Source organism: Hyperolius riggenbachi, chromosome 9 (genome assembly GCF_040937935.1).
Source record: "Hyperolius riggenbachi isolate aHypRig1 chromosome 9, aHypRig1.pri, whole genome shotgun sequence".
Classification (NCBI taxonomy): domain Eukaryota; kingdom Metazoa; phylum Chordata; class Amphibia; order Anura; family Hyperoliidae; genus Hyperolius; species Hyperolius riggenbachi.
The window spans coordinates 172,651,421-172,669,043 of NC_090654.1; the positions used below are offsets into that span (position 1 = coordinate 172,651,421).

The 17,623-nt window shown below is 41.7% G+C and overlaps 1 protein-coding gene across 25 annotated transcripts in view; it reads right to left on the bottom strand.

The window, feature by feature from the left end:
• ERC2 (ELKS/RAB6-interacting/CAST family member 2) overlaps window positions 1-17,623 on the bottom strand; it is a 1,931,514-nt gene that overhangs the window by 1,558,988 nt on the left and 354,903 nt on the right. For all 25 annotated transcript variants that reach the window (XM_068253678.1, XM_068253677.1, XM_068253691.1 and 22 more), the window contains one exon: window positions 15,400-15,816. In XM_068253678.1, coding sequence (XP_068109779.1) covers window positions 15,400-15,816 — 417 coding nt within the window. The remainder of the gene's footprint in view (window positions 1-15,399; window positions 15,817-17,623) is intronic.

Sequence of the window (17,623 nt, forward strand, 5' to 3'; positions counted from 1 at the left end):
ATAATCAGGTATATATCTTCATTATTGGTGATACTGCAGATCACCTAATAATCAGAAATCTGCCTCTTACTGATGCAAATCGTTACAATTGTGTGATAGCAACTCAACAAAGGTTATATCTAAGAATTCAGAAACATGGTCACATACTCCTCTAGTCATTGACCAATATGCCCACGGTTTGTGTAGTGCCTCAGTTCTATTAAGAGCAATATGTGCCATATCTTCCATATCATGTATATGATCCATCTCCTTCACCAATTCCTGAGAAACTGGGGGTGAGACGTCTCTTCAGTGATGAACCAATAGGCATTCGGCAGCATTTAATACATTTCTTATAATGGATTTCTTGTATTTTTTCATTGACCAATTATTAAGATGCAATAAGTAAAATTTGGGTGTAAACGGAATGTCCCTTTCCACCTTATGTTTAATCAATTTTCCACCTCCTCCCAGAATACCTTAAGTTTTGGATATGGTCATAGTATATGTAACAATGAACCAGGAGCATTGCCACATCTCCAACAATTAGGGTCAATATCGGGAAAAATGCGCTGTAATTTAACTAGGGTCCAATACCAATTAGTCAGGATTTTATAATTAAGTTCTTGGACTCTCACCGCTAAGGATGTTTTGTGAGCATAAATACACATTTTTCTCCACTGACCAGGTGTAAAGGTCTTGGATAACTCAGATTCCCATTTGTCCAGGAATGGCAAAACAGGTTGCACCTGATCTAGCAACAGCAAGTACAGTTTGGACAATACTTTCTTCAGAGGATCTTTCCCTGTACATAGTAGTTCAAATTCTGTGACCTGTCTCCTACGGGTGGGCTCTATTTGTCTGCTACATAGGTAGAACCTTATCTGAAACATTGACCACCATTATTTATTATTTATTTATTGTATTTATAAAGTGCCAACATATTACGCAGCGCTGAACATTAATTTAGGTTACAGACAATTTTTCAGGGGTGACATACAGCAATATGACAATACAGGAATACAAGAAAACCAGAGCACACAGCACAGTATGAGTATAAGGCAATGCTTAGTCAGTCACTGGATGGAGCATGGGGATTAGGCAAGTTAGGTTCACTCAAGTGCATAGCATGGGTTCACAGTAATGGAGGTGCATGATCAGGTAGGACATGAAAGGAGGAGGACCCTGCCCAAAGGCTTACAATCTAGAAGGAGAGGTAGAGACATGAAAGGTAGGGGACCAGAGTTCAGTTGTGGGCTTAGAGCAATTGTGAGGGGTGGTAGGCCAGAGTGAAAAGGTGAGTTTTGAGGGCCTTCTTGAAGATGTTGAAGGAGGGGGCTGCCCTAATGGGTGGAGGTAGAGAGTTCCATAGTGTTGGAGCAGCTCTTGAGAAGTCCTGGAGGCGTGCATGGGACTGTGTGATGCAGGGGGCGGTCAGGCGAAGTTCATTGGAGGAGCGGAGTGAGCGGCTAGGTGTGTACCTCTGAGTAAGATCAGAAATGTAAGTTGGACAGGTTTTGTGGACAGATTTGTAGGTCAGACACAATATCCTGATTCTGGACTGGTTAGGAAGCCAGTGGAGGGATTCACGGAGGGGAGCCGCCCTGGTGGAGTGATGGGAGGAGTGGATAATTCTGGCTGCAGCATTCATGATGGACTGCAGTGGGGCTATTCGGGTCACAGGGAGACCAGACAGAAGGGCATTGCAGTAGTTGAGGCGGGAAATTATAAGGGCATGGATGGGGAGTTTGGTGGTGGCAGAGGTCAGGAAAGGGTCGAATCTTACAGATGTTACGAAGGTGGAAGTTGCAGGACTTTGTGAGATTTTGGATGCGGGAAGTGAAGGAGAGTGCGGAGTCCAAGGTGACACCCAGACAGCGGGCTTGAGAGGTAGGGCGAATGGTAGTGTGGTTAACAGTGACATGCACATCTGGAAGGTTCAGGGATAGCATTTAACGTTTTCACCAAGTTTTTCTTAGGTGGTATTTTTAAACTGGTCAATAAAATGACTTTTAAGCCACCAGAAATCAAGAAAAAAACTCAATATAATTTTGGTAGTACTTTTTCATTTACTTTTTGGTACTTTTTTAGTTGAAAAGTACTGGAAAGTTATTTTAAATAGAAGATGAAAAATGATCTGCTAGGAGAAAACTTAGATGAAAAAGTGAATTGCATATGGCCCCATGTGAGCTTCAGATCAGGTGATTTTCTTGATAAATCTGTTAGAGATAACCAACCTGATTGGTCCCCAATATCTGCCACAGACACACTTCCTATGCTTGAATCACCTCTCCCAGAAAGGCTGCGAATGTCCAAAGGAAAATCTGGGTTGTTCGTAATTGGTAGAAGAGGTGAAACTCCAGGTACCATATCCGAGTAATGTCTGACCTTATCAAGAACATAAAGGCATTTTTTATCACTGCTAAAGCTTAGGCATTTTAAAGCTTTATTAAGATGGTATCTAATTAAGGGAACAAAACAAAGTTCCTGGCTATCCTAGCCTGGTATTGCCAACATTGCCAAGTATGTATAATAAGATTCACTGGAACACCATATTATTCGTTTTCTGACTTGTAGCCATTTCTCCTTGAAGAAAAAGGTCTCTGCCTTTTCTATGTCTGGTATACTACCCCTTGGCAGGAGTACATGTAGAGTGTGCAGACAGGAACAAAGATCTAACTGTGGGTACATCTAAAGCTTGGTACAGACCTTCAACTTTGGATGGCCAATCAGTAACCAAGTTTACCACTTCTTCATAGAAAGAGGGTCAACAGATTTTGAATACTGCAGCAGATTGTGTAACAAAGTTAAAATTGTGTACCAGGCTTAAGAGTGATGTGCATTTACTCTGGAAGGAAATGAGAAGATTTTTCCTCTATTACACATTCAGAGGTCTACATGTCTCAATAGGTTGAACATTCTACGGGTCCCATCCGGAGCCTGTCTCCCCTTAGTCAAACCAACCTGATCTGTATGTAAGAGAGATAAGGTACTATTCATTAACCTATTAATGATAAGCTTAGCATACAGTTTCAGGTCACAATATAATAAAGAAATGGCCTGAAGTTAGCAGTACTGTCTGTTTCTTTCCCCGGTTTGGGAAGCACTGTAATGGTTGTCTCCAAATATGCTCTAGGGATAGCGGTGCCTTGGAGAAAGGAATTTAAAATTTTAGTTAAAGTAGGTGTTAGAAGAGGCACAAAAGTCAAATAGTACTTGATGCTGAAGCCATCATGTCCTGAGGCTTTATTTCTTTTCAACAATTTTATGGTACTTGTTAGAAAGTAAGTATACTTGAATTCTAGCCCTCAGGTACTAACGTCTAGTAAAGACTTGAGATGCAGGGTCTCTTTAAGCAGAGTTTCTCGGACAGAAATTATGCAGTCATTTACAAGAAACATGGTCCTCTAGAAGGACACATAATGGGTTATCAGGTCTAACTGTACCGACAGTTAGATGACGAAACGGTAAACAAAGCCAATGTTTGGAAAACATTGCATTCTTCGCAACTAGGTTATAAAGCACTGGTATATTAGATGATGAGGTGGGTCACATGCCCATGCCTGCCAATTGTAGGCTTGGGGGTATGGCTCAGATGATGTCACATTTAACTCTTTGATGTTCATATAGGGGCATTCACCTAAAGCAGAGAGTGTGTGTGGGTGGAAACGAGCATGGAAGGGTGAAACATGACAAAAACAGGCTTATAGATACCGTCTGAATCCTAATGGAGAAACCTGCAGCTCAAGTCATTTCAGGGGGGCTGTTAGAATGTAAGTATAGTTGAATTCTAGGCCTCAGGTACTAAAATCTAGTAAAGACTTGAGATGCAGGGTCTCTTTAAGCAGAGTTTCTCGGAGAGAAATTATGCAGTCATTTACAAGAATCAGGTCTAACTGTACCGACAGTTAGACGACAAAACGGTAAACAAAGCCAATTGTAGGCTTGGGAGTATGGCTCAGATGATGTCACATTTAACTCTTTAATGTTCATATACAATAGGGAGACCGGATGGCAGAGACTACTGTACTTCTGCTTCGTCTTCTGCATGTTATCCTGCTCTCTACACTTCCTAGTTAGAAAACAAGCGTCATGCCTGTATGCTGTAAATATATGTGATTTACATAGGACATAGGAAAGACTGTTTATACTCTGAAGAAATCTACATGTAACACAAGATGCCTGATTGCTTAATAAAGCCCTTGAAAGGTGAAGGTGGCTGTCTCCACTCTATCTCCTGTATGCTGTCGCTGTGAGTTCCAGCTCTAATGAGTTGTTGGTGCCAGAGCAAAAGGTGTGTTGTGCTGTTGCCAATAGCAACCAACGTATAGGTTCTTACAGTACTGAGAACTTTAGCATTTGTGAAAGGTAAATTTAGAGTTAATTTAGGTGGACCTATAGAGTATAAAATGGGTTCTATTGTGCCATCATTAGGTTGAGTAGTAACCTGACTTTTTTTTATATTGTGGAGATTTGCATAACATTCACTAAAAAAATATCAGCAATAGTCATAGGGTTGCTGACATTTTCTTTAGTGATTGGATGTTTAAATTGTTGTATTTTTATTTTTTTAGCCCTATGTTTAATTAAAGCTGCCATAAATTCCCCCCACCCCCCGATCAGTTTTGTGTGCAAACCATATGGATGTTTTGCTAACTTCAGGCCCTTTATTAACCTGGAAAAACTCCTGAATTTCTCCAGAGACTATAAACATGTTCTTAGGATCAGTAAGCAGAGACGTATTAAGTCTCCATACATTTGGTTTCTTAGGTCTAGGCCTATCCTATACTCAAAAATCTATAGACGTGTGGTCAGACCACATGATTATATCAATATACTTGTCTATAACATTTTGCAGCATACATTTGTCTGTCAACAAAAAAAGAGTCAAGTCTTGAATGGGACTTATGGACTTACGAAAGGAAAGAGTCGTTTATTTCCACACCATGCATTATCCTCCACAGATCACATAAATTATTCCACAACAAACTCTTATGAAGCAAGCCGTGAGATGATTATTTTATAGAAGACGAGTCTAATTCTGTAAACCCTGCATTAAAGTCTCTACCCATCAGTAAGAGGACTTGTTTAACTCTTAGACTTTACTCATGACCCTTTGAATACATTTTCTCTGAGTAGAATTAAGGTAGCCATACACTGGTTGATTTGCCATCAGATTCGACCAACAGACAGATCCCTCTCTGATCGAATCTGATCAGAGAGGGATCGTATGGCTGCCTTTACTGCAAACAGATTGTGAATCGATTTCAGCCTGAAACCGATTCACCATCTGCTGAGCTGCCGCCTGTCCCCCAACGCATACATTACCTAAAGCCTGGTCCCGGGCATCTTCTCCGCATCACCTCCCGGCTGGCATCTTCTCCGCATCACCTTCCGCATCACGACATCCGGCATCCGTGTATATCTTTCTGTCACTCTAGCGACAGCGGAAGTTCAAATAGAGCGCCCTCTATTTGTACTTCCGATGTCACTGCAGTGACACAGGAAGTTATACACGGATGCTGGATGTCGTGATGCGGAAGGTGATGCGGAGAAGATGCCAGCCGGGAGGTGATGCAGAGAAGATGTCGGGAGCCAGCTTCAGGTAATGTATTTGGACTAGTTTCCATGGTCACTGCTTACATTTATCGAGCTTTATCTAGCCCTTAGCCAGTATCATATGTCTTTTAGATCTGTTGAGATATATCATGCCACTGATAGCTGGATGTGACCTGATCTATTAAATTGCTATTCATACGGGATTGTTTGTTCTGTCCTTGACAGTTGCAGCACATAGTATTGTACTTGTCAATACCTAAATTTATATGCCAGGTTATTTCCTGACATTTTTCCTATAATATATGTGTGTGCCTTTTTAAATTACTTGGAATAAAGTGCAGTTTTTTGAGCAGCATATACTGGTTTTGTCCTTTCCTCTTTTTTCAGGTAATGTATACCTGCGTCGATCGTACGCCGCTAGCGATGCATTCCCTACCCGCGGGCGATCGACGGTAATTTCCCGCACGGAGCGATTGATGGGATCGATCTATTTCGGGTCGAAATTTAGTGTTTAGCGTTAACGATGTGACAGCAGATTCGATCCCAGTGATCGAATCCGCTGTCGATCGGCGGGTAATCGGCCTAGTGTATGGCCAGCTAGAATTAGGTGCATACACAGATACCAAGGTGAACATCTGGTCATCAACATTTCCTACAAATATAATTTATCACCCATATAGATCAGATATCACAGAATGGGGAACCATCATTAGATCTCTGTAGAATGCCAAGAGAACACCACGTTTCTTCTCCTGAAAAGAGCTTACGGTAAGTACTTTAAAGGGTAATCTGAGCATTCACACAAAGGAGTATCTTTCTCTAACACGTGTTTCTTGAAGAAAAATAACACATGGATTAGCATGTTGAACATTCTTCCAAAATGCATTCATTTTAAAAGTTTAATTGAGACTCTTCACATTTAAAGATAATAAAAACAACAACAAAAAAACAACAAGTATGATTCATCCTTTACTGACGCCATAGCATGTATCTTGAGATTGTGGGATCCACTTAGTCTTTCTTAATTGTACATCAATATTTAAGGCAATGATGCAGGTTGGAACAGCAAAATTATTAAATGATAACAAAAACACATAAACTAAACAATAATAGTGTGTGTGTGACATCAGTCTATCGTCCACACACAACGTTCATAGTTGAAATATACAAAAATACAATCGTCACTTCTCCTTCATCGGTTGGCTGCAGAATGCCATTCCAGCCCTGCTATGTTAGTGGATTGAGGCCTAGGTTTTTTTTGCAGCTTCCTCTTGTGGTTGTAAATTAAGTTGTTAAAAAAGTTTAAATCCACGGTCTGCAGAAGAAATGATATAGCGCTGGTTTTAAAAATTAAAGATCAACTTGGTGAGGAAGCCTTACTTGTAGGGCACTTGAGCAGTCTGTAGCACTTTATGACTATAAATCTCCTTGTTGCAGTGTACTATGGGAAAGATCTGCATATAAGTGAACAAAAGGTTCCAGGAGTGACCCTGCTTGTTTGGTAGAAGGCAAAACATGCAATCACATATCTGGGTGTAGCAGAGGGGAGATGAGCTGGCTTTGGAAGCCGATGTGCTCTCTCAATTGTGAGTTCTATATCAGCTGCCTTGTAAGGGCTGTTTTAGCTAGATCAAAAACATATATCTTTAAATCTCCTGCTGCCCCCTGTTCAGAAACTCCTCTGAATGTTAGATTACACCTCCTTCCTCTGTCCTCCAGATCTGCTGCTTTCAGTTTCAACTATGAAATGTCAGTTGCATGCACATCAGCAGTCAACTATTTTACTATGCTCTCTTGTTATTTCACAAACTCTGTTTTACACAGCATCTACTCTGCCCACCAATAAAGATATATCTTTTGAGATCTCTGTTAGCAGTTCATTTTTAAATGAAATAAAAATGCCTTTAATATATGCTTGTGAAGCAGATTGCTCAGATGCAGGGAATTCTTCAATCTCCATTTTAGACTGAGATTTAATTATCTGCAGGATTGCTGACTCAACTTCATCCTCCATGGGATCCAGTCTCGGTCTTGCTTTAGCTGGGCTGCTAGTGGGGGAGAGGTGATCGGAGTACTGTGTAGTCTCCACCAAGCATGTAGTTATTTGTATGCTGGCAGTGTTATCGGGCGCTCCCCTGTTTGAGTTGTTGCAGGAGTGATTGGCGCCATCTTGTGTCTGGGTTGAAATGCGCTGAGGCTTCTCTGTGAAGTAGTCTGTTAATTTCTGTGGCTTTGCAGTACCTTTTTTTCTTTTTATGTGGCATTCACCACTCCATCATGGATTCTTCCATCTTATACCACTTAGGCTGGTAGGCAGTTGCTTTGCACTGCTGTGTGAGCCGCTGAAAGCAGAGCTTCTTGCTTCAGGATATGTCCTGGTCAGTGGCTGGCCACGCCCACCACTTCTGTAATTTATATATGGGGTAATTACTGCATTTTATATGTGGGACGATTGCTGCTATTTATATGTAGGGTGATTGCTGCATTTCATGTGTGAGGTGATTGCTGCATTCTATATGTGCATTGTGTCTAGTTAGAGGCATGCAAAGTAAGGGATTTGAATCCCTTTTTATAAAACAAGCACACACAGACCACATGGCGTTTTCTCTTGCTCAGGGGAGGGGGGGGGTGTTTGGGGGATGGAGGGAGAAAGGGGAGGCATCCTCACAATATTTGCTTCAGGCATCAAAAAGTCTAGAACCTGCCCTGTGCTTAGCCCACTGGTTGAAAAAAAAAATCTTCAACAGGAGCCTTGCCTCTTTATGTGCGCTCATATGATCTAGTGGTGAATTCTCTGAACTTACACTTGGAGTAAGAGAATCTACAGTCATACGAGACAGCCTCAATTCTAAGGTTTAACATGACAGTGCATAATCAAAAAAATAATCTGGTCCTAAGCAGATTCTAAAAGTATTGAAACATAGCCTCATGTGAAGAACCACACACCACCATATTCCTGGGTGTCATTTATTTAGCTAAATTGTTCCCCAGGGCATGTATCTAGGAACTACCATCACCAATGATTTGAGATAGGGTGTGAAAACCACCATAATCCAAAAGAAAACAAAGTCTCAAGGAGAAGTCGGCACACCATCCACTGTTCGTGGGTACTTGACGAAGTGACATAGGCAGTGCCACACAAATTAAGTCCTAATCGTGCGGCCATTCCCTGGGAAACTGCAGCCCCAGGACTTGATGCCAATTGGCCGGGGCCACGCCCAGTGGTGTTAGGCGGTCTCCAGAAGGTTAAGGAACTGAGAAAGTTGGTAATACCGCAGGAGTTGCTGACCAGTTTCTGTACTGCCAACATTAAATCTGCCCTTTGCTCCTCCATCATCATCTGGTACACGGGGCAAATGCAAGCGATAGGCACATACTCCAGAGAGTAATCAGCTCTGCTGATTGGATCATCAAGTCACCCCTGCCACCACCGGACCTCCTTCACACATCTAGAATGAGGTCCAGGGCCAACAGGATAACGTATGACACCTCTCACACCGGCAATCGTTTCTTCAGCCTCCTTCCCTTGGACTGCTGCTTCAGGATCATCCTCACCAAAACCTACAGGCACAGGAATACCTTCTTCCCCCAGGCAGTCCTCCTTACCTCAAGTCCTCCCCCCTCCCCTCTCAAATGAAACCTCCCACAGGACTCTCCCTCCAGCTACTCTGGACTCCTATGGTACTGGACCTATGTCTTACTCCTATATCTGTGTCCTTATGTATGCCTTTCACCTGCACTATGTTATATGTTGTTTTGGTTGTTATATTGCTATTGGCACTATGCCATTTGTACCACAAATAATTCCGGGTGCAACATCTATCACACTTGGCGAATACAGTTGATTCTGATAGGGATGAAGATGAACGTAAACAGAAGGAAGTGAGTGGTGAATGTGCATTGCTGCGAGTACTCTGCAAAGGTGAAGGTGGAGCACTATTAATTGGAGGGAAACCTGTGGGGGCCCATCAGTGGACTATGCTCTACAGCAGGTCCATCAATAAATAGATAATAATAATAGATGTAATGCTGAAATCTATCAAAAATCTATCTGCAGTGTAAGGCAGGACTAGATTCCTCTCTAGTCAGATTTCAATCAGAGAAAGACTTATCTTTTGAGCAGGTTGCATGGCCATCTACTAGTATATGGCCACCTTAAGTTAACCTGCTAACACAGCAACATGTCTCTCTGCAAAGCATTTTAAGCCAGACCCCCTTGGCTATTTAAGAAGGGTTCCTTTCTAATAGAACGGCACCAGATTTAGCCAAAAGAATGATCCCTCTCAGATCACGTAGGTAAAAATGGGGGAACACCCTGGATAAACACTAAAAACACAAAGAGACACTGAGAGCCGTGATGGTGCAGTAAGTCACAACAATAAGTAAAACAAAAGTTTGCTTTCCTAAAACAGAAAGAATTTGCGATAATTCAGGTTGGAGTGAGCTCGAGATGTCTCCCAGGCACCACTGCTGAATATATGCAAATTAACCATTGTACCCTTAGAAGCTAAACACACCTCCAGAACCGCTGGAATGCAATGATGTGTCAGCTTGTTAATATGTACAGAGCCATAATAATCCAACATGCATACAGACTGTTTTGGATTGTTTGATCCTCATCAGTGCATGGCATGGATTAATTTGGCTCTATGGAGTAGGGCTTGTAAATCCGAGAGGCACAGACTAACCAGCAAGCTCATGGTGACCCAGAGCTCATTGGGGTGTGTAAGGGACTACAATGGTCCTAAAAGCCCCCTTACTAAGATGTTAAGAAAAACAAAAGTTTGCTTTCCTAAAACAGAAAGAATTTGCGATAATTCAGGTTGGAGTGAGCTCGAGATGTCTCCCAGTCACCACTGCTGAATATATGCAAATTAACCATTGTACCCTTAGAAGCTAAACACACCTCCAGAACCGCTGGAATGCAATGATGTGTCAGCTTGTTAATATGTACAGAGCCATAATAATCCAACATGCATACAGACTGTTTCGGATTGTTTGATCCTCATCAGTGCATGGCATGGATTAATTTGGCTCTATGGAGTAGGGCTTGTAAATCCGAGAGGCACAGACTAACCAGCAAGCTCATGGTGACCCAGAACTCATTGGGGTGTGTAAGGGACTACAATGGTCCTAAAAGCACCTTACTAAGATGTTAAGAAAAACAAAAGTTTGCTTTCCTAAAACAGAAAGAATTTGCGATAATTCAGGTTGGAGTGAGCTCGAGATGTCTCCCAGGCACCACTGCTGAATATATGCAAATTAACCATTGTACCCTTAGAAGCTAAACACACCTCCAGAACCGCTGGAATGCAATGATGTGTCAGCTTGTTAATATGTACAGAGCCATAATAATCCAACATGCATACAGACTGTTTCGGATTGTTTGATCCTCATCAGTGCATGGCATGGATTAATTTGGCTCTATGGAGTAGGGCTTGTAAATCCGAGAGGCACAGACTAACCAGCAAGCTCATGGTGACCCAGAACTCATTGGGGTGTGTAAGGGACTACAATGGTCCTAAAAGCCCCCTTACTAAGATGTTAAGAAAAACAAAAGTTTGCTTTCCTAAAACAGAAAGAATTTGCGATAATTCAGGTTGGAGTGAGCTCGAGATGTCTCCCAGGCACCACTGCTGAATATATGCAAATTAACCATTGTACCCTTAGAAGCTAAACACACCTCCAGAACCGCTGGAATGCAATGATGTGTCAGCTTGTTAATATGTACAGAGCCATAATAATCCAACATGCATACAGACTGTTTCGGATTGTTTGATCCTCATCAGTGCATGGCATGGATTAATTTGGCTCTATGGAGTAGGGCTTGTAAATCCGAGAGGCACAGACTAACCAGCAAGCTCATGGTGACCCAGAACTCATTGGGGTGTGTAAGGGACTACAATGGTCCTAAAAGCCCCCTTACTAAGATGTTAAGAAAAACAAAAGTTTGCTTTCCTAAAACAGAAAGAATTTGCGATAATTCAGGTTGGAGTGAGCTCGAGATGTCTCCCAGGCACCACTGCTGAATATATGCAAATTAACCATTGTACCCTTAGAAGCTAAACACACCTCCAGAACCGCTGGAATGCAATGATGTGTCAGCTTGTTAATATGTACAGAGCCATAATAATCCAACATGCATACAGACTGTTTCGGATTGTTTGATCCTCATCAGTGCATAGCATAGATTAATTTGGCTCTATGGATAAGTAAGTAATAAGTAAGTGTTGTAGAGCAAATTAAATGTACTCACAAAGGAAGGTTGCAGATGGGCAACCAACCACTATAGGCAGGTGAAGATGCACAAACCTCACTCGACTCGGGTGACTAGCCAGGCTGGATGCAGTCGCTCTCTTAGTACAAAAAGTTCTAGATGATTGCAAAGGTGGTGTTAGGCCATCTGGCCAAATAGAATACCCCTCCCGAAGGAGAGTTGGTAACACAAAGGGGGAGAAAGAGGAGCACAGGGTATGATAAAACTATGTTAAAAGCAACTAAAATGATGAAACGTTCAAATGATTTGTAACATACTTTTAATGTGCACTTGGCAACACATTTCTTGGGTCTCAGCCCACTTCCTCAGGCTGAATAAAGTGCCAGAAGAAAATCAAGCCAGCGAGAGGCGTCTCAAACGCTGGCTAGTCGGGGATTACCTGTACTCTAAAAAATATTCTTGACTATTCTCGCTTACTGGAATTGTTGTTAAAAAGGCAGTCAATTTCACCATGTGGCTACGTTAGGTGAGAACGAGGATTTTCTGTGTAAACCATCGTGAATTATACCATGTCAATGTTAGCGAAATCTTTTGAATGATCTCAGAGTCTTTAACCACCTGAGCGGTCTGGACGAGCTCAGCTCGTCCAACAATGCCGGAGGCTGCCGCTCAGGCCCTGCTGGGCCGATTTTAATGAAATAAAAAGCAGCACACGCAGCCGGCACTTTGCCAGCCGCGTGTGCTACCTGATCGCCACCGCAGCGCGGCGATCCGCGGCGTGCAGCGGCGAAAGAGGGTCCCCCCAGCCGCCCGAGCCCAGCGTAGCCGGAACAAACAGTTCCGGCCAGCGCTAAGGGCTGGATCGGAGGCGGCTGACGTCAGGACGTCGGCTGACGTCCATGACGTCACTCCGCTCGTCGCCATGGCGACGAGGTAAGCGAAACACGGAAGGCCGCTCATTGCCGGAGGCGATCAGAAGAACGCATCCGGAGCGCCATCTAGTGGCCTTTCATGCAGCCAACTTTCAGTTGGCTGCATGGAATAGTTTTTTTTTTATTTAAAAAAAACCCTCCCGCAGCCGCCCTGGCGATCTTATCAGAACGCCAGGGTGGTTAATATCAATAAAATATTTTAATTTTTAATTGTTTCACTATGATTTTTACTGCGTCATTATGATTGTTTTGTTTTATCCAATGTACTGTTTCACAAAACTGATTTGCAAGATTCCCAGTGATTGTCTGACAGTTTGGCAAAAATCTTGCGAACTTACCAGTGACAATTTTGTTCATCCTTAGACCATAATGATTCTTGTGGTTGCTACTAAGGCAAAAAGATTTACAGTATTATGCACCAGTAATGTTCTACTGTATAGGATCCAACAAGATCTCCTTTTAGATGTCAGGCTATCTGCAACCCAAGCTAAATATCTGAACCTCAATAGCCGTTTTAAAATTAACTTTCTATGTCTCTTCTCTGGAGTGAATTTTTTCATATATACCCACTGCCAGAAGAGTTATGGTATTCCTGAAAATATTTGTGCTCGTCACTGGCACACTAGCACAATCTCAAGAAGCCCATACATGACTTAGAAGTCCTTGTGCATGTTACTACATTTTGGAATAAAGAATTCACGAGAGACTGTAGGCAGAGTCTTTTCATAATAGTATTCTGTGTTCTATAAATCATGCTTTATTAAATGAATTTTCTTTTAAAAACATTGTAATTGATTTTTTGCTGTGTAATTGTATCTCAGCTTAGAATTCACAAAAAATCAACTATTTAGAATTGTTGAACTCCTTCAATCAAATTTGAAGGATAACTTCCCAAAGCATAATTGGATTGGCTTTTACATATTAACATATACTTGCAATTTATATAGTAAAACCTTGGATTGAGAGTAACTTGGTTTGAGAGCGCTTTGTGAAATTTTGACTTGATATACTGTACAAGCAATGTTTTGATATACAAGCAAAAAAATGAATAACACACGTCACATCATCACAACTGAACCGACGGTTCTTTCCACTTTGACACTGCAGGATTGTACTTAAATGTACTTAATCTGAGTGTAGGGACTGTACAGTGTCACTTTTCCACGAACTCCTCAAAAGTAGGGAAAAGCAACTGTCACTGGATAAGTTTCTTGTTAGAGCCACACAAAAAAAAGGTTGGGGTGAGCCAACAGATAGTCTTTTTACATCTTTATTTTATACAGTACAGTTCTTCGTATTAAATATTTTTCTATAACTGTTATTGGATTTTGGAACAAATCACTTGAATTTAAATTCATTCTTAAGGAGAAATTCGCTTAGATATAAGTGTGCTTTGGATTACAAGTATGTTTCCAGAACGACTTATGCTCGCAAACCAAGATTCCACTGTACCCTTTTTAAAAGTTATCTTTAGAAAACATGACTTGCACTTTTAATATTTTCCAAAGTTTCTCTGTGTTTAGCTATGTTTGACTGACAATCCCCACAACTGTATAAAAAAAGATATTTCTTATTTGCTCAAAAACAAGGGGACCAAATGAAATGTGCACAATACTAATAACCAAATGGTAATCTACAACAGATAAGAAGGAGATCTGCTCCTATGTGCATACAAAGTTCTATATGGGAAAAAATACACACTTTATTAATTATCACACAACTAGTAGACACAGCCCGTTTAAAAATGGGCTCTAGGTCTACAGCCGCCACCAGTGCGCAGGCGCGCGCCCGCACCCGCCCACCTCGCTCGCCCACACCCGCCAACCTCACTCGCCCACACCCGCCCACCTCGCTCACCCGCACCCGCCCACCTCACTCGCTCGTCCAGCTCCCTGGTCTCAGCTGTCCGTTACTGCGCATATGCGCATTAACAAAAATCCTGGGACACAGGGACAAAACTGCTGGACGCAGCGACAGTTAGCTTTTATTAGGTATGATGGGGGGTGAATCATGGTCTTATGGTAAAACCGCCATGCACAGAAAGTGCACAGCAAGTTATTTATACTAACTAGAGTATCACATGTTGCACAATCAGGACAACCCACGGTATATGGATAATGCTTGCGTTCATATCGTAATGCACATTCCCCAATTAAAATATGTGGTTTATGCTAATCAAAAACACGTGCATAGGGCTCAGACACACTATAAGTGCTTTTCTGAGCACTTTTTGGCCTCAAGAGCTTTCTGAGAGCTTTTTAAAAAATGCACCTATTCATGCACGCAGCATAAAAGACAATGGCAGCGTCATGTGACATGCCGTCGTCACAGATTAGCGTGTCACTTGATGCAGTTTGAACGATTGGGTGAATTCTAACAAATCATTTTTGCTACACAACATCTGGAGGGAGGGAGGGAAGGAAGATGCGGGAGAGTAGCAGAGGGGTGCATTCTAGAGAAATGTGGTCCAATCGCAAAAAGTTTGCCTGTGGGATTCAGGTGAAACAGAAGTCACAAGAAGTGAGAGAAAAAGTAGCAGGGGCAGTACAGTAAAGGACTGCCTTATTAATCTAAAACTTTTGGCAAAATGTTTTAAGGATATTGGTTTAACAATGATGAAAAGTGCAACACCAGTAGCTCTTGAAAGGGGAAAAACTGGTTGCAAAAATAAGATTATACCATTAATATCTTACACAGTGCAAAAGCTCTTACCTCTCTCAGATGAATATTTTCTTTGTCCTTCTGGTCTAGAAGCACTTCTAAATGATTAAGCTGTGATTCTGCCTCTAACATTCTCCGGGTTTTCTCATTCTCTTCCTCCATGCCTTTAGAGGGCAAACCTTTACTCTGTAACATCTCTAGAAGCTTTTTAATTGACTCATCTCGGGCACTTAGTGTCTGTTTTTGTGTTTCTATCCTCAATTCCATCTCCTCTAAAGTCTTTCTAAGCAGGAAAAGTTCTTTGGCTTGCCGGTCATGTTCTGCCTGAAGCCTTCGGAAATTTTCCTCGGTAAGTTCGATGGTGAAATGCTCTGCCCCACGGTTTCCACTTTCTTGCTGAAGTAGGTGATTAAGATCTCTCTGAGTTCGCAGTTCATCTTGTAGAGCCTGGATAGTCAAATGCAAATGCTGAAATACAAGTGGAAAAAGTAAAATGAATAAACAGGTAATGTGTACTCAACAAATAACCTTCCATGCTATCTAACAAACTGTAGTAGTAACTAAAATGGTTTTCAATAATACCTATATATCTGCACCCTAGTAAGTCATAAGAAAATCTTGTATAAATACACAAATAAGTTAAAGTGTACCTATACCCTTGTGGAAAAAACTGATGCAATCTGAGCATCACTGTAATTTCCTGCTGTTCACTGTCGCTGCCTGCTATGCTAAAGTTCTCCACCTCTTCTATCCATGCTCATCTCTCTGGTGCCGCCAAGCTGTGGGCACATCTTCCTCACTCTCTATACCAATCTAAAGAGCAGGAAAGGAAACACATGAGAGGGGGGTTTGGCTGAGTATGCAATCATGTTACAGGGGTAGCAAACCCAGTGCAAACCTTCACTATGGCCACTGCTACCTAATTATCACTGGTGGACTGAAAGGAAATGCCACAGCCAAAAAAAATCACATTTGTTATGGATGTGAAAACACAGAACACCTATAGTTTTCTGTGGCAGTCTAAGGCCACATACAGACATCAGACCATAGTCTTTGGAAAATGAAAGATCACAGACCAATCTTACCACCCTTCCTGTAGTATAAGAGCCATACTCTACACAGTCTTTTCTATGGAGCTGAACTCCACATCAGGAAAAAATCTTGACAAGATGCTGCACACACAGATGCTGTACAGACACAAAAGATCAGTATCTGCAAAAGATCTGTTCCTGCCAAAAATCCATTCCTGCAAATTGCAATGATAGTCTATGACATCTGCAGATCATCATACACACATGATTTAACTGACATTCATCTGCAGATCTGCAGATCTGAAAATCCATCCTGGTGGATCTGATCTGCAGATGAATGTCAGTTAAATCATGTGTGTATGATGATCTGCAGATCTCATAGACTATCATTGCAATTTGCAGGAATGGATTTTTGGCAGGAACACATCTTTTGCAGATACTGATCTTTTGTGTCTGTAGAGCATCTGTGTGTGCAGCATCTTGTCAAGATTTTTTCCTGATGTGGAGTTCAGCTCCATAGAATAGACTGTGTAGAGTATGGCTCTTATACTACAGGAAGGGTGGTAAGATTGGTCTGTGATCTTTCATTTTCCAAAGACTATAGTCTGATGTCTGTATGTGGCCTTAGGGTTAACTTGCAGTCCTTGACCACTGCATTAATGCACAACTCATTATCTTACTGCTAAAAAAAACTATTTGGAAGGAGTCAGGTGCAAACAGAGAAAAAGTTCTGTTTTGTGGGTTAAGATCATAGAGCTAAACTCACAGTTTAGTCGCCCAACTCACAAGTGAGTCACAGTGGGTAGAATTTTAACTATAACAAACAGTGGGAAAGAAATGTAGTACTGAGCATGATTGCTGAAACCCTCAATGGCAGTTTTTTGTTTTTAAGGCCATTCTTGACTCCAGATATTTGAGTACATCAAAAAAGGAAATTTTGTGCGCCAAGGAAACCGATAGTAGAATATTGGTAAATGTATTGATATTCTGCTATTAAACATTGGAAAATCGTAAAATATTGGTATTAAATACTAATATTTTACTAAAGCTAAACCTAAGCTTCTTCTCACACTGAACCCTCCCACTACTGATGCCTAACCTTAACCACCCCCCCTCACCATGGATAACCTTAACCGCCCTCGCCACTGCAAGCCCCGTACCCACGGATAACCTTCACAATTCCTTCCCCATGGCTTAATTTAAGCATTCTCACCACCATAAAACCTGCACCCATGGCTAACCTT